This window comes from Oncorhynchus gorbuscha, linkage group LG13 (genome assembly GCF_021184085.1).
Source record: "Oncorhynchus gorbuscha isolate QuinsamMale2020 ecotype Even-year linkage group LG13, OgorEven_v1.0, whole genome shotgun sequence".
Classification (NCBI taxonomy): domain Eukaryota; kingdom Metazoa; phylum Chordata; class Actinopteri; order Salmoniformes; family Salmonidae; genus Oncorhynchus; species Oncorhynchus gorbuscha.
In genome coordinates, this window is record NC_060185.1 from 101,690,120 (window position 1) to 101,712,788 (window position 22,669).

At 39.9% G+C, this 22,669-nt stretch overlaps 1 protein-coding gene across 2 annotated transcripts in view; it reads left to right on the plus strand.

The window, feature by feature from the left end:
* Window positions 1–9,786: 9,786 nt before the first annotated feature.
* hmgn6 (high mobility group nucleosome binding domain 6) overlaps window positions 9,787–22,669 on the plus strand; it is a 33,114-nt gene continuing 20,231 nt past the window's right edge. The window contains exons 1-3 of one of the 2 annotated variants that reach the window (XM_046296271.1): window positions 9,787–9,921; window positions 10,865–10,891; window positions 11,031–11,060. In XM_046296271.1, the coding sequence (XP_046152227.1) occupies window positions 9,907–9,921; window positions 10,865–10,891; window positions 11,031–11,060 (72 nt within the window). In that variant the 5' untranslated portion in view covers window positions 9,787–9,906. Of the gene's footprint in view, window positions 9,922–10,861; window positions 10,892–11,030; window positions 11,061–22,669 lie in introns of both variants that reach the window. The other variant, XM_046296270.1, reaches the window with a different exon arrangement.

A 22,669-nucleotide genomic window follows, 5' to 3' on the forward strand; every position in this document is an offset into this window, starting at 1 on the left:
GATTACTGCAACTCGCTGTTGGCTGGGCTCCCTGCCTGTGCCATTAAACCCCTTCAACTCATCCAGAACGCCGCAGCCCGTCTGGTGTTCAACCTTCCCAAGTTCTCTCACGTCACCCCGCTCCTCCGTTCTCTCCACTGGCTTCCAGTTGAAGCTCGCATCCGCTACAAGACCATGATGCTTGCCTACGGAGCTGTGAGGGGAACGGCACCTCAGTACCTCCAGGCTCTGATCAGGCCCTACACCCAAACAAGGGCACTGCGTTCATCCACCTCTGGCAAGCTCGCCTCCCTACCACTGAGGAAGTACAGTTCCCGCTCAGCCCAGTCAAAACTGTTCGCTGCTCTGGCCCCCCAATGGTGGAACAAACTCCCTCACGACGCCAGGACAGCGGAGTCAATCACCACCTTCCGGAGACACCTGAAACCCCACCTCTTTAAGGAATACCTAGGATAGGATAAGTATTCCCTCTCACCCCCCCCCCTTTAAGATTTAGATGCACTATTGTAAAGAGACTGTTCCACTGGATGTCATAAGGTGAATGCACAAATTTGTAAGTCGCTCTGGATAAGAGCGTCTGCTAAATGACTTAAATGTTAATGTTAATGTTAATCTACCACCACTAGCTCTACCACCACCACTAGCTCTACTGGATCTACCACCACTAGCTTTACTACCACCACTGGCTTTACTACCACCACTAGCTCTACTACCACCACTAGATCTACTACCACCACTAGCTCTACCACCACCACTAGCTCTACTGGATCTACCACCACTAGCTCTACCACCACCACTAGCTCTACTACCACTAGCTCTACCACCACCACTAGCTTTACTACCACCACTAGCTCTACTACCACCACTAGATCTACTACCACCACTAGCTCTACCACCACCACTAGCTTTACTACCACCACTAGCTTTACTATCACCACTAGCTCTACTGGATCTACCTCCACCACTAGCTCTACTGGATCTACCACCACCGCTAGCTTTACTACCACCACTAGCTCTACTGGATCTACCACCACCGCTAGCTTTACTACCACCACTAGCTCTACTGGATCTACCACCACCACTGATGGCATCTTAGTTTATTTTACTGAGTTTCTGTCACCACCACTAGCTCTTCCTCCACCACCACTAGCTCTTCCTCCACCACAACTAACTCTACTGCCACAAGCTCTATGTGCTCTACCACCACCACTAGCTCTACCACCACCACTAGCTCTACCACCACCACTAGCTCTACTGGATCTACCACCAATAGCTTTACTACCACCACTAGCTCTACTGGATCTACCACCACTAGCTTTACTACCACCACTAGCTCTACCACCACCACTAGATTTACTATCACCACTAGCTCTACTACCACCACTAGCTTTACTGGATCTACCACCACTAGCTCTACTGGATCTACCACCAATAGCTTTACTACCACCACTAGCTTTACTACCACCACTAGCTCTACCACCACCACTAGATTTACTATCACCACTAGCTCTACTACCACCACTAGCTCGACTGGATCTACCACCAATAGCTTTACTACCACCACTAGCTTTACTACCACCACTAGCTTTACTACCACCACCAGCTTTACTACCACCACTAGCTTTATTACCACCACTAGCTCTACTGGATCTACCACCACTAGCTCTACCACCACCACCAGATTTACTACCACCACCAGCTTTACTACCACCACTAGCTTTACTACCACCACTAGCTCTACCACCACTAGCTCTACCACCACCACCAGCTTTACTACCACCACCAGCTTTACTACCACCAATAGCTTTACTACCACCACTAGCTCTACTGGATCTACCACCAATAGCTTTACTACCACCACTAGCTCTACTACCACCACTAGCTCTTCCTCCACCACCACTAGCTCTTCCTCCACCACCACTAACTCAACTGCCACAAGCTCTATGTGCTCTACCACCACCACTAGCTCTACCACCACCACTAGCTCTACCACCACCACTAGCTCTACTGGAACTACCACCAATAGCTTTACTACCACCACTAGCTCTTCCTCCACCACCACTAGGTCTTCCTCCACCACCATTAACTCCACTAACTCTAATTCAGTTTGTCTGTGATGTGTACGCCGAGGAACTTAAAACTTACTACCCTCTCCACTACTGTCCCGTCGATGTGGATAGGGGGGTGCTCCCTCTGCTGTTTCCTGAAGTCCACAATCATCTCCTTTGTTTTGTTGACGTTGAGTGTGAGGTTATTTTCCTGACACCACACTCCGAGGGCCCTCACCTCATCCCTGTAGGCCGTCTCGTTGTTGTTGGTAATCAAGCCAACCACTGTAGTGTGTTCTGCAAACTTGATGATTGAGTTGGAGGCATGCATGGCCACGCAGTCGTGGGTGAACAGGGAGTACAGGAGAGGGATCAGAACGCACCCTTGTGGAGCCCCAGTGTTGAGGATCAGCGCGGTGGAGATGTCTTTACCTACCCTCACCACCTGGGGGCGGCACGTGAGAAAGTCCAGGACCCAGTTGCACAGGGCAGGGTCGAGACCCAGGGTCTCGAGCTTGATGACGAGTTTGGATGGTACTATGGTGTTAAATGCTGAGCTGTAGTCGATGAACAGCATTCTCAAATAGTTATTCCTCTTGTCCAGATGGGTTAGGGCAGTGTGCAGTGTGATTGCGATTGCGTCGCCTGTGGACTTATTTGGGCGGTAAGCAAATCGGGGTGGGTCTAGGGTGTCAGGTAGGGTGGAGGTGATATGGTCCTTGACTAGTCTCTCAAAGCACTTCATGATGACGGAAGTGAGTGCTACGGGGTTGTAGTCATTTAGTTCAGTTACCTTAGCTTTCTTGGGAACAGGGACGATGGTGGCCCTCTTGAAGCATGTGGGAACAGCAGACTGGGATAAGGATTGATTGAATATGTCCGTAAACACACCAGCCAGCTGGTCTGCGCATGCTCTGAGAATGCGGCTGGGGATGCCGTCTGGGCCTGCAGCCTTGCGGGGGTTAACACATTGAAATGTTTTCCTCACGTTGGCTGCAGTGAAGGAGAGTCCGCAGGTTTTGGTTGCGGGCCGTGTCAGTGGCACTGTATTGTCCTCAAAGAGGACAAAGAAGTTGTTTAGTCTGTCTGGGAGCAAGACATTGGGGTCTGTGACGGGACTGGTTTTCTTTTTGTAAACCGTGATTGACTGTAGACCCTGCCACATTCCTCTCGTGTCGGAGCCGTTGAATTGCAACTCTACTTTATCTCTATACTGACGCTTAGCTTTTTTGTATTCGGTCATGTTTCTGGTTACCTTGCCCTGGTTAAAAGCAGTGGTTCACGCTTTCAGTTTCACGCGAATGCTGCCATCAATCCACGGTTTCTGGTTTGGGAATGTTTTAATCATTGCTATGGGTATGACACGTTAATGCACTTTCTAATGCACTTTCTAATGAACTCGCTCACCATATCAGCGTATTCGTCAATGTTGTTGTTTGACGCAATGAGGAACATATCCCAATCCACGTGATCGAAGCAGTCTTGGAGTGTGGAGTCAGATTGGTCGGACCAGCGTGGAACAGGCCTGAGTGCAGGAGCTTCTTGTTTTAGTTTCTGTCTGTCGGCTGGGAGCAACAAAATGGAGTCGTGGTCAGCTTTTCCGAAAGGAGGGCGGGGCAGGGCCTTATATGCACCGTGGAATTTTGAATAGCAATGATCCAGGGTTTTACCAGCCCTGGTTGCGCAATCGATATGCTAAAATAATTTAGAGAGCCTTGTTTTCAGATGAACCTTGTTAAAATCCCCAGCTACAATGAATGCAGCCTCAGGTTTCCAGTTTGCAAAGAGTCAAATAAAGTTTGTTCAGGGCCATCTGTGTCTGTTTGGGGGGAATATATATGGCTGTGATTATAATCGAAGAGAATTCCCTTGGTAGATAATGCGGTCAACATTTGATTGTGAGGAATTCTAAGTCAGGTGAACAGAAGGACTTGAGTTCCTGTATGTTGTTCTGATCACGTCTCGTTAATCATAAGGCCCCCGTCCCTCTTCTTACCAGAAAGATGCTTGTTTCTGTCGGCGCGATGCGTGAAGAAACCAGCTGGCTGCACTGACTCAGTTAGCGTCTCTCGAGTGAGCCATGTTTCCGTGAAGCAAAGAACGTTACCGTCTCTGAAGTCTCTCTGGACTGCTATCCTTGCTCGGATTTCATCAACCTTGTTGAAAGAGACTGGACATTGGCGAGTAGTATGCTACTCGCGCGATGTGCCCGTCTGTGCGTGATGTACCCGTCTCCAGAGCCTGACCAGAAGACTGCTTCGTTTGCCTCTTTTACGACGTCGTTGTTTTGGGGCGTCGGCTGGGATCCGATCCATTGTCCAGGATGGAAGGCAGAACACGGGATCCTCTTCGGGAAAATCATGTTACTGGTCGTAATTATGGTGAGTTGACGTTGCTCTTATATTCAGTAGTTCCTCCCGACTGTATGTAATAAAACTTAAGATTACCAATGTAAGAAATACCACATAAAAAAACTACTGCATAGTTTCCTAGGAACGCGAAGCGAGGCGGCCATCTCTGTCGGCACCAATCTCTCTGATTTGGTCCTGCCGTACATACCTACACGTACGCTACGGTCACAAGATGCAGGCCTCCTAATTGTCCCTAGAATTTCTAAGCAAACAGCTGTAGGCAGGGCTTTCTCCTGTAGAGCTCAATTTTTATGGAATGGTCTGCCTACCCATGTGAGAGACGCAAACTCGGTCTCAACCTTTAAGTCTTTACTGAAGACTCATCTCTTCAGTGGGTCATATGATTGAGTGTAGTCTGGCCCCGGAGTGTGAAGGTGAATGGAAAGGCTCTGGAGCAACGAACCGCCCTTGTACTCTCTGCCTAGCCGGTTCCCCTCTTTCCACTGGGATTCTCTGCCTCTAACCCTATTACAGGGGCTGAGTCACTGGCTTACTGGTGCTCTTACATGCCGTCCCTAGGACGGGTGCGTCACTTGAGTGGGTTGAGTCACTGATGTGATCTTCCTGTCTGGGTTGGCAACCCCCCCCCCCTTGGGTTGTGCCGTGGCGGAGATCATTGTGGGCTATACTCTGCCTTGTCTCAGGGTGGTAAGTTGGTGGTTGAAGATATCCCTCTAGTGGTGTGGGGGCTGTGCTTTGGCAAAGTGGGTGGGGTTATATCCTTCCTGTTTGGCCCTGTCCGGGGGTATCATCGGATGGGGCCACAGTGTCTCCTGACCCCTCCTGTCTCAGCCTCCAGTATTTATGCTGCAGTAGTTTGTGTCGGGGAGCTAGGGTCAGTTTGTTATATCTGGAGTACTTCTCCTGTCTTATCCGGTGTCCTGTGTGAATTTAAGTATGCTCTCTCTAAGTCTCTCTTTCTTTCTCTCTCTCGGAGGATCTAAGCCCTAGGACCATGCCTCGGGACTACCTGGCATGATGACTCCTTGCTGTCCCCAGTCCACCTGGCCGTGCTGCTGCTCCAGTTTCAACTGTTCTGCCTGCGACTATGGAATCCTGACCTGTTCACCGGACGTGCTACCTGTCCCAGACCTATTATTTGACCATGCTGGTCATTTATGAACATTTGAACATCTTGGCTATGTTCTGTTATAATCTCCACCTGGCACAGCCAGAAGAAGACTGGCCACCCCTCATAGCCTGTTTCCTCTCTAGGTTTCTTCCTAGGTTTTGGCCTTTCTAGGGAGTTTTTCCTAGCCAAAATGCTTCAACACCATTATTGCTTGCTGTTTGGGGTTTAAGGCTGGGTTTTGGTACAGCACTTTGAGATATCAGCTGATGTACGAAGGGCTATATAAATACATTTGACTTGATTTGGACTTCCTGACGGGCGGCCCCCAGGTGGAGAGGATAGGTAACAACACGTCCTCAACACGGGGGCCGGTCAGGGGTGTGTACTTAGTCCCCTCCTGTACTCCCTGTTCATCCATGACTGCAGGGCCAAACACAACAACAACACCATCATTAAGTTTGCTGACAACGCAACAGTGGTAGGCCTGATCACCGACGAGACAGCCTATAGGGAGGAGGACAGAGACCTGACAGTGTGGTGCCAGGACAACACCCTTTCCATCAATGTGAGCAAGACAAAGGCCCCCATTAATATAGACTGGACTGTAGTGGAGTGGGTCGAGAGTTTCAAGTTCTTTAATGTCCACTTCACCAACTAATTCATTATCATGGTCCAAACATACCAAGACAGTCGTTAAGATTGCATGACAACACCTTTTCCCCCTCAGGAGACTGAAAAGATTAAGCATGGGTCCCCAGCACCTGGGGTGGCAGCGTAGCCTAGTGGTTAGAGCGTTGGACTAGTAACCGGGAGATTGCAAGTTCAAAACCCCCGAGCTGACAAGGTACAAATCGGTCGTTCTGCCCCTGAACAGGCAGTTAACCCACTGTTCCTAGGCCGTCATTGAAAATAAGAATTTGTTCTTAACTGACTTGCCTAGTTAAATAAAGGTTAATTTTTTATTTTTTAGACTCTAAATGTTCCACAGCTGCACCAATGAGAGCATCCTGACCGGTTGCATCACCGCCTGGTATGGCAACTGCTTGGCATCTTACCATAAGGCACTACAGAGTGTAATGCGTAGAGCCCTGTACATTACTGGGGCCAAACTTCCTGCCATCCAAGACTTATATAATAGGCGGTGTCATAATAAATGTGTAATTACCTGGTATATAGTAATAGGAAAGCCCAAAAAGTTGTCAGACTCCAGTTACCCAAGTCATAGACTGCTTTCTCTGCTACCGCACGGCAAGTGGTACCGGAGCATCAAGTCTAGGGCCAAAAGGCTCCTTAACAGCTTCTACCCCCAAGCCGATAAGACTGCTGAACGATTAATCAAATGGCTACCTGTTATGCAGGTGAATGAGGACCCAAAAGCGACTTGGCGAAAACAGAGTTTTTAATCCAGTAAGAAACTTTACAAAACAAAAAGCATAATACTACTCGTAAAGACGAGAACAGACTGGAGACTTGATCGAGAACTGCAGGTTGCCTCGGGAAGGCACTTGAACCTAGCAGACTCAGACACCTGCTCACCACGCAGCATCTGAGGGAAACACGACACGACAGGGCAAAACATAGACACAGCACGGTGAATTATAGATGAGGATCCGACAGGGCAGGTACGGAAAACAAGGAGAGAAATAGGGACTCTAATCAGGGAAAAGGATCGGGAACAGGTGTGGGAAGACTAAATGATGATTAGGGGAATAGGAACAGCTGGGAGCAGGAACGGAACGATAGAGAGAAGAGAGAGCGAGAGAGTGAGAGAGGGAGGGGGAGAGAGAGGGATAAAAAGAGGGAAAGAACCTAATAAGACCAGCAGAGGGAAACGAATAGAAGGGGAAGCACAGGGACAAGACATGATAATTAATGACAAAACATGACAGCTACCGGATTATTTACATTGACCCCCCACCCCCCATTTGTTTTTACACTGCTGCTACTTGCAGTTTATTATCTATGCGTAGGCTATGCATACCCCTACCTACATATAACAGTTATCTCAACTAACCTGTACCCCCATGCATTGACTCGCTACCGGTATAAAGCCTCGTTATTGTTATTTTATTGTGTTACTTTTTATTATTTGTTACTTTAGTTTATTTGGTCAATATTTTCTTAACTCTTCTTGAACTGTACTGTTGGTTAAGAGCTTGTGGTAAGCAGTTCATGGTAAGATCTACACTTGTTGTATTCGGCGCATGTGAAAAATAACGTTTGATTTGATTTTTGATTTGATTAGAACAAAGTGTTTATTGTACTAACACTCATGAGTTCTTGTTGTTGTGGGTTTGTTTTTGCTTAAACCAACAACCAACAGCAGCAGCAATTTTATTGGAGTTGTCCCTGAGGCTCCAGGAGAAGAGGTCAAGGAAGGCTGAGACTATACTGACAGTCTCACCTTAAAAACATCAACAAGAAGAAAATAGAGAGATTAAGAAAACAAAGCAACTTCTTCCAAAAAAGTTTCTCAAAGAAGGTTGTTGCAACACAACAAGCCACATCAGCCACCAAAGAATGGGATGCGGAGTGTATTTTTGTTTCAGTCACTGGTGGGGACTAGACTACGTGTGAACAGTGCAGGTGGTGGGCTCATGAGTTGTGCTTCAATTTTACTGAGGATAGCTTCATTTGTGACCTACGTACAAATTAGAATTGTGCAATAGCAGAGCATAAGAGTTGCCACATCAATGTTACACTGAATAAATAGTTAAGTTACTAGTTATTGTTATTAGTTTTATATTCCATTATAATATTATATTCCAATTAATATTGTTTTTATGAATTAAAAACAACTATTGAAAACCTTTCTCTCCTGAATGTCATTTTAAAGACTGCTGGGATTTAACATCTCGCATTTGTCAAATAATATTTAGTGCGATTGTACATAATGGGAAACACATGTTTACATTGCCAAAGCAAGTGAAATAGATGATAAACAAGAAAACATGTACTTTGAACATTACACTTACAGATGTTCCAAAATAATAAGGACATTTCAAATATATACAGTGTTGTAACGATGTGCAAATAGCTAAATTACAAAAGGGAAAACAAATAAACATAAATATAGGTTGTATTTGCAGTGGTCTTATTTCACTCCCTCACTCGTTGAATCATGTCTCCGTGACTTAATCAGTGGCAAAAAGTCGACCACGGACTCGATAGCCTAAAAGCGTGGATATCGAGTCAGGAACTGTAACTTTCAAGAGAGATGAATGAATATAACCTTCTAGTCCTAGTCTGTCCAGTCAACGTGATGTCTATTTTCACAGTCTGACTTAATTCAACGTTCAGCTCCATTTTGTGACTGAACGCAACAATGTATCAATAAGTAGCAGGGTTGCATCCATTAGAATGACGTCATAATTAGAACCCAGTTATAGTTGGTTGCAATGTCGCACCAGGTGACGGTCAAAGGGCGTCTCAGAGCGCCCTCCCGTGGCATACATGAAACACTGCATCCCCACTACAATACCGGTACCTCTGGCCCTTTTGGGATTTTAGTCCAGTTTGAGATAATGGCTGTGAATTACAATAGCTAATAGAAGTACGTAATGCAAGGCTAGTTGGTCACATTTGAAGGTGATCATTCATATTCCACCCTTTCTATCTCTATTCGGTGTGTCTGACTAGATAAGAGAGGAAGACTGAGGATGTTTTAGTGAGGTGTATCGTCTGTCCTCGGCCGCCAGGGGTGCAGGGAGAACTGCTCATTCATTCACACTGGGCTTTGGAGCTGAAGCCACCTACAGGCGCCCGGACGATGCGACGTAAACGTTCCCTCTCCTCAGATTCATTTAGAAAAGCCGACAAACAAAAATGTGTCGAGCTTGAAGGGCGCCATGTTGGCCACAAGCACGAAGCCAAATGTTAATGTATTTTCCGTCTTGTTTTGGGCAGAAGTTATAATGGTGGAGTAGAGACAGTCGTTTTATGATGCTGGGAATAGAAGGGGGATTCTTTTATGAGTTTCATTGAAATAAGACTATAAATTAAACGCAACCTCTAGACCCTATCAAATCATGTTATCTGTTCGCAGGGGCACCTACTAATCAAGCGCTCGATATTATTTCATGGTGATTTTTTTCCTTCCCTCCTTTTGCTAGAAGCACTTCGCGCGTAAAGAACACCGGTTCCCAAATTCTCCGTGTTCTGCAGCTGCGAATAGCGCTCCGTAATTGGCGGAGAGCACATCAATCCTGCGTTTAGCCGCACCCCTCCCCCCATTCAGCCAGTCTGGTGGCTGTTCCTGTGTGTTTACTACACGGACCAGGCAGCAGCAGACACTTGGCTTCACATGCACCTAACTAACAGCAGCCAGCTAAACACTTTATAGTTCCATCTGAAAGAGAATCTCCAAGAATCCAACATGCCCAAGAGAAAGGTACGTAGTTTGGTGACTATTTAGAGAAGATTGTGAAACAAGAAAAGCAGGCAGCTATTGATGGCTTGCAAATGAATGTGGAGCGCCATCCCCTCCAACGATTACTTAATTATAAACATTTTTCTTTGGGGAATTTACGGCATTTATTTGGAGGGTATGTTAAAAAATATATATATATTTTTAATGTTTAAATTAATATTTTTCTGATCGCTTGCGGGCTTTAAAGTCTGTCGACCGGCGGTCGCTGTCCTTTGGGAAGCCAGAAGTCTCTCTGTCTCCATGTAGTTAAAGCACAACCAGCAGCCATGCTTTGCAGCCCAAGTCTTCCTCTCTTCTTCGACCTACCGAACAGAAACGCTTCAGTTACCGCCATTTTCCCCTCAATCCGCCCAAAATTACCTCGAGAATTCGCTTTAGTATCTATAGTTTCAATTCTGATCGTTAAAAGATGCAGTCATCGTCTTATTTCGATACAAATGTATATTTTTTGTCTTTGTTCATGGTCCCAGGTGGCTGCAGTGTCGTGTCTCTACCGCCGGGCGGCGCTGCGGAGTCTTAACTCTGCTCCTCCTTCTTGCTTATTCCGTCCCGCGCGAGTTTTCAAATCCTGCCTGAGCTCATAGACAGAAGAGAGAGATGGAGAGAGTGGAGAAAGAGAGACAGATGCTTTAGGACCCGAACTTTCAGTGTTACTTGTCCCAAAAACATATAAACTGTTAACAAAACTCAAGTATTACATTACACTTCAATCTAATGGGTCTAAAAACAAGTTTATTTTAACATTATCTATGACATTTGTACTTTTTTCTTGAAATTTAAAAGTTATCTGGGGTCTTCCCTGACAGTTCATAAATGTGTAATTTGAGTCACCGTAGACTGTTGCCTGCTCTTATAGAGAAGTGTTTTTGTGATAAAAGTTGTTTTTGTTGTTTGTCCTAAGCAGGGAGCAGCTGGGGACGCCAAGGAGGAGGTGAGACTGAGACAGACTCAACACTGACCTCAACTACAACCCATCACTTATAATTACTATTCTTTATCAGCTCCGTTTCAACATAGTTGGTCTCTGACAGTGTGTGTTGACATGTTTTCTCTTCCTCTTCCTGTTGCAGCCCCAGAGGAGATCCGCCCGGTTATCAGCGGTGAGACCAGCTACGATACAGACATTATATACTACCTTATGACGCATCATATAACCTATACACCAGTTTTTACACATTTATAACCTCTTATTACAGCTTAAAGCAAATTTATAGACTGTAATTAAGCGTACAACACATCAAATACCAATATACGCCTTATAACACATCATACAACCACTATATGACAAATAACACACAACCTCAGCTACAATCAGCATACAATCATTACACACGTATTACTATATATACCAGGTCATCACACATGTATTGTCTCTATATATACCAGGTAATTACACACGTATTGTCTCTATATATACCAGGTAATTACACATGTATTGTCTCTATATACCAGGTCATTACACGTGTATTGTCTCTATATATACCAGGTAATTACACATGTATTGTCTCTATATACCAGGTAATTACACACGTATTGTCTCTATATAGCAGGTAATTACACACGTATTGTCTGTATATATACCAGGTAATTACACACGTATTGTCTATATATACCAGGTAATTACACACGTATTGTCTCTATATATACAGCAGATAATTACACGTATTGTTTCTATATATACAGCAGGTAATTACACATGTATTGTCTCTATATGCCAGGTAATTACACACGTATTGTCTCTATATACCGGGTAATTACACACGTATTGTCTATATATACCAGGTAATTACACGCGTATTGTGTCTATATATACCAGGTAATTACACACGTATTGTCTCTATATGTAACAGGTAATGACACGCGTATTGTCTATATAACAGGTAATGACACGCGTATTGTCTATATATAACAGGTAATGACACGCGTATTGTCTCTATATATATACACCAGGTAATTACACGCGTATTGTCTCTATATACCAGGTAATTACACACGTATTGTCTCTATATATACCAGGTAATTACACACAACCTCGGCTACAATCAGCATACAATCATTACACACATATTACTATATATACCAGGTCATTACATGCGTATTGTCTCTATATATACCAAGTAATTACACACGTATTGTCTCTATATAGCAGGTAATTACACGCGTATTGTCTCTATATATACCAGGTAATTACACACTTATTGTCTCTATATATACCAGGTAATTACATGCGTATTGTCTCTATATATACAGCAGGTAATTACACATGTATTGTCTCTATACCAGGTAATTACACACGTATTGTCTATATATACCAGGTAATTACACGCGTATTGTCCCTATATATACACCAGGTAATTACACACGTATTGTCTGTATATATACCAGGTCATTACACACGTATTACTATATATACCAGGTAATTACACGCGTATTGTCTCTATATACCAGGTAATTACACGCGTATTGTCTCTATATACCAGGTAATTACACACGTATTGTCTCTATATATACAGCAGGTAATTACACACGTATTGTCTCTATATATATACCAGGTCATTACACACGTATTGTCTCTATATATATACCAGGTCATTACACACGTATTGTCTCTATATATACCAGGTAATTGCACACGTATTGTCTATATATACCAGGTAATTACACGTAATGTCTATATATACCAGGTAATTACACGCGTATTGTCTCTATATATACCAGGTAATTACACACGTATTGTCTATATATATAGCAGGTAATTACACACATTGTCTATATAGTAGGTAATTACACGTGTATTGTCTCTATATAGCTGGTAATTACACACGTATTGTCTCTATATACCAGGTAATTACACACGTATTGTCTATATATACCAGGTAATTACACGCGTATTGTCTATATATACCAGGTAATTACACGCCTATTGTCTATATAGCAGGTAATTACACGCGTATTGTCTCTATATAGCAGGTAATTACACACGTGTTGTCTCTATATAGCAGGTAATTACACACATATTGTCTCTATATAGCTGGTAATTACACACGTATTCTCTCTATATGGCAGGTAATTACACACGTATTGTCTATATAGCAGGTAATTACACACGTATTGTCTCTATATATACCAGGTAATTACACACGTATTGTCTATATATACCAGGTAATTACACACGTATTGTCTCTATATATACCAGGTCATTACACACGTATTGTCTCTATATATGCCAGGTAATTACACACGTATTGTCTCTATATATGCCAGGTAATTACACACGTATTGTCTCTATATATACCAGGTAATTACACACGTATTGTCTCTATATATACCAGGTAATTACACACGTATTGTCTCTATATATACCAGGTAATTACACGTATTGTCCCTATATATACCAGGTAATTACACACGTATTGTCTCTATATATACCAGGTAATTACACACGTATTGTCTCTATATATACCAGGTAATTACATGCGTATTGTCTCTATATATACCAGGTAATTACACACGTATTGTCTCTATATAGCAGGTAATTAAACGCGTATTGTCTGTATATATAGCAGGTAATTAAACACGTATTGTCTGTATATATACCAGGTAATTACACACGTATTGTCTGTATATATACCAGGTAATTACACGCGTATTGTCTCTATATATAACAGGTAATTACACACATATTGTTTCTATATATACAGCAGGTAATTACACACAACCTCAGCTACAATCAGCATACAATCATTACACACGTATTACTATATATACCAGGTCATTACACATGTATTGTCTCTATATATACCAGGTCATTACACACGTATTGTCTCTATATAGCAGGTAATTACACACGTATTGTCTATATATACCAGGTAATTACACACGTATTGTCTCTATATATACAGCAGATAATTACACATATTGTTTCTATATATACAGCAGGTAATTACACATGTATTGTCTCTATATACCAGGTAATTACACACGTATTGTCTCTATATACCGGGTAATTACACACGTATTGTCTCTATATACCGGGTAATTACACACATATTGTCTATATATACCAGGTAATTACACGCGTATTGTGTCTATATATACCAGGTAATTACATGCGTATTGTCTCTATATATAACAGGTAATGACACGCGTATTGTCTATATATAACAGGTAATGACACGCGTATTGTCTCTATATATAACAGGTAATGACACGCGTATTGTCTATATATAGCAGGTAATTACACACGTATTGTCCCTATATATACCAGGTAATTACACACGTATTGTCTCTATATATACCAGGTAATTACATACGTATTGTCTCTATATATACCAGGTAATTACACACGTATTGTCTCTATATATACCAGGTAATTCCACACAACCTCAGCTACAATCAGCATACAATCATTACACACGTATTACTATATATACCAGGTCATTACATGCGTATTGTCTCTATATATACCAGGTAATTACACACGTATTGTCTCTATATAGCAGGTAATTACACGCGTATTGTCTCTATATATACCAGGTAATTACACACATATTGTCTCTATATATACCAGGTAATTACATGCGTATTGTCTCTATATACCAGGTAATTACACGCGTATTGTCTCTATATATACCAGGTAATTACACATGTATTGTCTCTATACCAGGTAATTACACATGTATTGTCTATATATACCAGGTAATTACACGCGTATTGTCTCTATATATACCAGGTAATTACACACGTATTGTCCCTATATATACCAGGTAATTACACACGTATTGTCTCTATATATACCAGGTAATTACACACGTATTGTCTCTATATATACCAGGTAATTACACACAACCTCAGCTACAATCAGCATACAATCATTACACACGTATTACAATATATACCAGGTCATTACATGCGTATTGTCTCTATATATACCAGGTAATTACACGCGTATTGTCTCTATATATACCAGGTAATTACACGCGTATTGTCTCTATATACCAGGTAATTACACACGTATTGTCTCTATATATACAACAGGTAATGACACGCGTATTGTCTATATATAACAGGTAATTACACGCGTATTGTCTATATATAACAGGTCCTTCTGTAGCTGTGGTCCTTCTGTAGCTCAGTTGGTACACGCGTATTGTCTATATATAACAGGTAATGACACGCGTATTGTCTCTATATATAACAGGTAATGACATGCGTATTGTCTATATATAGCAGGTAATTACACACGTATTGTCCCTATATATACCAGGTAATTACACACGTATTGTCTCTATATATACCAGGTAATTACACACGTATTGTCTCTATATATACCAGGTAATTACACACGTATTGTCTCTATATATACCAGGTAATTACACACGTATTGTCTCTATATATACCAGGTAATTACACACAACCTCAGCTACAATCAGCATACAATCATTACACACGTATTACAATATATACCAGGTCATTACATGCGTATTGTCTCTATATATACCAGGTAATTACACACGTATTGTCTCTATATAGCAGGTAATTACACGCGTATTGTCTCTATATATACAGCTGATAATTACACGTATTGTTTCTATATATACAGCAGGTAATTACACGTATTGTTTCTATATATACAGCAGGTAATTACACGCGTATTGTCTATATATAACAGGTAATGACACGCGTATTGTCTATATATAACAGGTAATTACACACGTATTGTCCCTATATATACCAGGTAATTACACACGTATTGTCTCTATATACCAGGTAATTACACACGTATTGTCTCTATATACCAGGTAATTACACACGTATTGTCTCTATATACCAGGTAATTACACACGTATTGTCTATATGTACCAGGTAATTACACGCGTATTGTCTATATATACCAGGTAATTACATGCGTATTGTCTATATAGCAGGGAATTACACGCGTATTGTCTATATAGCAGGTAATTACACGCGTATTGTCTCTATATAGCAGGTAATTACACATGTGTTGTCTCTATATAGCAGGTAATTACACACGTGTTGTCTCTATATAGCAGGTAATGACACACATATTGTCTCTATATAGCAGGTAAATACACGCGTATTGTCTCTATATAGCAGGTAATTACACACGTATTGTCTCTATATATAGCAGGTAATTACACATGTATTGTCTCTATATATACCAGGTAACTACACACGTATTGTTTCTATATATACAGCAGGTAATTACACACGTATTGTCTCTATATATACCAGGTAATTACACACAACCTCAGCTACAATCAGCATACAATCATTACACACGTATTACTATATATACCAGGTCATCACACATGTATTGTCTCTATATATACAGCTGATAATTACACGTATTGTTTCTATATATACAGCAGGTAATTACACATGTATTGTCTCTATATACCAGGTAATTACACGCGTATTGTCTATATATAACAGGTAATGACACGCGTATTGTCTCTATATATAACAGGTAATGACACGCATATTGTCTATATATAGCAGGTAATTACACACGTATTGTCCCTATATATACCAGGTAATTACACGCGTATTGTCTCTATATACCAGGTAATTACACACGTATTGTCTCTATATATACAGCAGGTAATTACACACGTATTGTCTCTATATATATACCAGGTCATTACACACGTATTGTCTCTATATATATACCAGGTCATTACACACGTATTGTCTCTATATATACCAGGTAATTGCACACGTATTGTCTATATATACCAGGTAATTACACGTAATGTCTATATATACCAGGTAATTACACGTAATGTCTATATATACCAGGTCATTACACGCGTATTGTCTCTATATATACCAGGTAATTACACACGTATTGTCTATATATATAGCAGGTAATTACACACATATTGTCTATATATATAGCAGGTAATTACACACATATTGTCTATATAGTAGGTAATTACACGCGTATTGTCTATATGCCAGGTAATTACACGTGTATTGTCTCTATATATAGCAGGTAATTACACACGTATTGTCTATATGTACCAGGTAATTACACGCGTATTGTCTCTATATACCAGGTAATTACACACGTATTGTCTCTATATACCAGGTAATTACACACGTATTGTCTATATGTACCAGGTAATTACACGCATATTGTCTATATATACCAGGTAATTACATGCATATTGTCTATATAGCAGGGAATTACACGCGTATTGTCTCTATATAGCAGGTAATTACACGCGTATTGTCTCTATATAGCAGGTAATTACACGCGTATTGTCTCTATATAGCAGGTAATTACACATGTGTTGTGTCTATATAGCAGGTAATTACACATGTGTTGTCTCTATATAGCAGGTAATTACACATGTGTTGTCTCTATATAGCAGGTAATGACACACATATTGTCTCTATATAGCAGGTAAATACACGCGTATTGTCTCTATATAGCAGGTAATTACACACGTATTGTCTCTATATAGCAGGTAATTACACATGTATTGTCTATATAGCAGGTAATTACACATGTATTGTCTCTATATAGCAGGTAATTACACACGTAGTGTCTATATATGCCAGGTAATTACACACGTATTGTCTCTATATAGCCGGTAATTACACACGTATTGTCTATATATGCCAGGTAATTACACACGTATTGTCTCTATATACCAGGTAATTACACACGTATTGTCTCTATATAGCAGGTAATTACACACATATTGTCTATATAGCAGGTTAGTCTCAATGCTATGTTGATGCTTTTATCTGAAGCGGCAGAGTACCACCACAGCTATTTTAATATACTGTACAGTCAGAGCCTACGTGTCAAAGTACAAACTGTAAGAAATAAGTCAATTACACATGTATTGTCTCTATATAGCAGGTAATTACACACGTATTGTCTCTATATAGCAGGTAATTACACACAACCTCAGCTACAATCAGCATACAATCATTACACACGTATTACTATATATACCAGGTAATTACACACGTATTGTCTCTATATATGCCAGGTAATTACACACATATTGTCTCTATATATACCAGGTAATTACACACGTATTGTTTCTATATATACAGCAGGTAATTACACACGTATTGTCTCTATATATACCAGGTAATTACACACAACCTCAGCTACAATCAGCATACAATCATTACACACGTATTACTATATATACCAGGTCATTACACGCGTATTGTCTATATATACCAGGTAATTGCACATGTATTTTCTCTTTATACCAGGTAATTACACACGTATTGTCTCTAGCAGGTAATTACACACGTATTGTCTCTATATATAGCAGGTAATTACACACATTGTCTATATAGTAGGTAATTACACGTGTATTGTCTCTATATAGCTGGTAATTACACACGTATTGTCTCTATATACCAGGTAATTACACACGTATTGTCTATATATACCAGGTAATTACACGCGTATTGTCTATATGTACCAGGTAATTACACGCGTATTGTCTATATATACCAGGTAATTACATGCGTATTGTCTATATAGCAGGGAATTACACGCGTATTGTCTATATAGCAGGTAATTACACGCGTATTGTCTCTATATAGCAGGTAATTACACATGTGTTGTCTCTATATAGCAGGTAATTACACACGTGTTGTCTCTATATAGCAGGTAATGACACACATATTGTCTCTATATAGCAGGTAAATACACGCGTATTGTCTCTATATAGCAGGTAATTACACACGTATTGTCTCTATATATAGCAGGTAATTACACATGTATTGTCTCTATATATACCAGGTAACTACACACGTATTGTTTCTATATATACAGCAGGTAATTACACACGTATTGTCTCTATATATACCAGGTAATTACACACAACCTCAGCTACAATCAGCATACAATCATTACACACGTATTACTATATATACCAGGTCATCACACATGTATTGTCTCTATATATACAGCTGATAATTACACGTATTGTTTCTATATATACAGCAGGTAATTACACATGTATTGTCTCTATATACCAGGTAATTACACGCGTATTGTCTATATATAACAGGTAATGACACGCGTATTGTCTCTATATATAACAGGTAATGACACGCATATTGTCTATATATAGCAGGTAATTACACACGTATTGTCCCTATATATACCAGGTAATTACACGCGTATTGTCTCTATATACCAGGTAATTACACACGTATTGTCTCTATATATACAGCAGGTAATTACACACGTATTGTCTCTATATATATACCAGGTCATTACACACGTATTGTCTCTATATATATACCAGGTCATTACACACGTATTGTCTCTATATATACCAGGTAATTGCACACGTATTGTCTATATATAGCAGGTAATTACACGTAATGTCTATATATACCAGGTAATTACACGTAATGTCTATATATACCAGGTCATTACACGCGTATTGTCTCTATATATACCAGGTAATTACACACGTATTGTCTATATATATAGCAGGTAATTACACACATATTGTCTATATATATAGCAGGTAATTACACACATATTGTCTATATAGTAGGTAATTACACGCGTATTGTCTATATGCCAGGTAATTACACGTGTATTGTCTCTATATATAGCAGGTAATTACACACGTATTGTCTATATGTACCAGGTAATTACACGCGTATTGTCTCTATATACCAGGTAATTACACACGTATTGTCTCTATATACCAGGTAATTACACACGTATTGTCTATATGTACCAGGTAATTACACGCATATTGTCTATATATACCAGGTAATTACATGCATATTGTCTATATAGCAGGGAATTACACGCGTATTGTCTCTATATAGCAGGTAATTACACGCGTATTGTCTCTATATAGCAGGTAATTACACGCGTATTGTCTCTATATAGCAGGTAATTACACATGTGTTGTGTCTATATAGCAGGTAATTACACATGTGTTGTCTCTATATAGCAGGTAATTACACATGTGTTGTCTCTATATAGCAGGTAATGACACACATATTGTCTCTATATAGCAGGTAAATTACACGCGTATTGTCTCTATATAGCAGGTAATTACACACGTATTGTCTCTATATAGCAGGTAATTACACATGTATTGTCTATATAGCAGGTAATTACACATGTATTGTCTCTATATAGCAGGTAATTACACACGTAGTGTCTATATATGCCAGGTAATTACACACGTATTGTCTCTATATAGCCGGTAATTACACACGTATTGTCTATATATGCCAGGTAATTACACACGTATTGTCTCTATATACCAGGTAATTACACACGTATTGTCTCTATATAGCAGGTAATTACACACATATTGTCTATATAGCAGGTTAGTCTCAATGCTATGTTGATGCTTTTATCTGAAGCGGCAGAGTACCACCACAGCTATTTTAATATACTGTACAGTCAGAGCCTACGTGTCAAAGTACAAACTGTAAGAAATAAGTCAATTACACATGTATTGTCTCTATATAGCAGGTAATTACACACGTATTGTCTCTATATAGCAGGTAATTACACACAACCTCAGCTACAATCAGCATACAATCATTACACACGTATTACTATATATACCAGGTAATTACACACGTATTGTCTCTATATATGCCAGGTAATTACACACATATTGTCTCTATATATACCAGGTAATTACACACGTATTGTTTCTATATATACAGCAGGTAATTACACACGTATTGTCTCTATATATACCAGGTAATTACACACAACCTCAGCTACAATCAGCATACAATCATTACACACGTATTACTATATATACCAGGTCATTACACGCGTATTGTCTATATATACCAGGTAATTGCACATGTATTTTCTCTTTATACCAGGTAATTACACACGTATTGTCTCTATATAGCAGGTAATTACACACGTATTGTCTCTATATATACCAGGTAATTACACACGTATTGTCTCTATATATACAGCTGATAATTACACGTATTGTTTCTATATATACGGCAGGTAATTACACATGTATTGTCTATATATACCAGGTAATTACACACGTATTGTCTATATATACCAGGTAATTACATGCATATTGTCTCTATATATACCAGGTAATGACACGCGTATTGTCTCTATATATAACAGGTAATGACACGCGTATTGTCTATATATAGCAGGTAATTACACACGTATTGTCTCTATATATACCAGGTAATTACACACGTATTGTCTCTATATAAACCAGGTAATTACACACGTATTGTCTCTATATATACCAGGTAATTACACACAACCTGTCTCAATCAGCATAAATTACACACGTATTGTCTATATATACCAGGTCATTACATGCGTATTGTCTCTATATATACCAGGTAATTACACGCGTCTCTATATAGCAGGTAATTACACGCATATTGTCTATATATAGCAGGTAATTACACACATATTGTCTATATATATAATTACACACAGTCTCTATATATACCAGGTAATTACACACATTGTCTCTATATATAGTAGGTAATTACACACGTATTGTCTCTATATATAATTACACGCTGGTAATTACACACGTATTGTCTCTATATATACCAGGGTAATTACACACGTATTGTCGTATTGTCTCTATATAGCCAGGTAATTACACACTGTATTGTCTCTATATATATACCAGGTAATTACACACGTATTGTCTCTATATATACCAGGTAATTACACACGTATTGTCTCTATATACCAGGTAGGTCATTACACACGTATTGTCTCTATTACACACGTATTGTCTCTATATATACCAGGTAATTACACACGTATTGTCTCTATATAGCAGGTAATTACACACGTATTGTCTCTATATATACCAGGTAATTACACACGTATTGTCTATATAGCAGGTAATTACACACGTATATATATATACCAGGTAATTACACACGTATTGTCTCTATATAGCAGGTAATTACACACATTGTCTATATAGCAGGTAGGTAATTACACACGTATTGTCTCTATATAGCAGGTAATTACACACGTATTGTCTATACTATATGTTTCCAGGTAATTACACACGTATTGTCTCTATATACCAGGTAATTACACACGTATTGTCTATATATACCAGGTAATTACACACGTATTGTCTATATATACCAGGTAATTACACGCATATTGTCTATATATACCAGGTAATTACACGCGTATTGTCTATATAGCAGGTAATTACACACGTATTGTCTCTATATAGCAGGTAATTACACGCGTATTGTCTCTATATAGCAGGTAATTACACACGTGTTGTCTCTATATAGCAGGTAATTACACACATTTTGTCTCTATATAGCTGGTAATTACACACGTATTGTCAATATATATGGCAGGTAATTACACATGTATTGTCAATATATATGGCAGGTAATTACACATGTATTGTCTCTATATAGCAGGTAATTACACACGTATTGTCTCTATATAGCAGGTCATTACACACGTATTGTCTCTATATACCAGGCAATTACACACCTATTGTCTCTATATACCAGGCAATTACACACGTATTGTCTCTATATATACCAGGTAATTACACACGTATTGTCTCTATATATACCAGGTAATTACACACGTATTGTCTCTATATATACCAGGTAATTACACACCTATTGTCTCTATATATACCAGGTCATTACACACGTATTGTCTCTA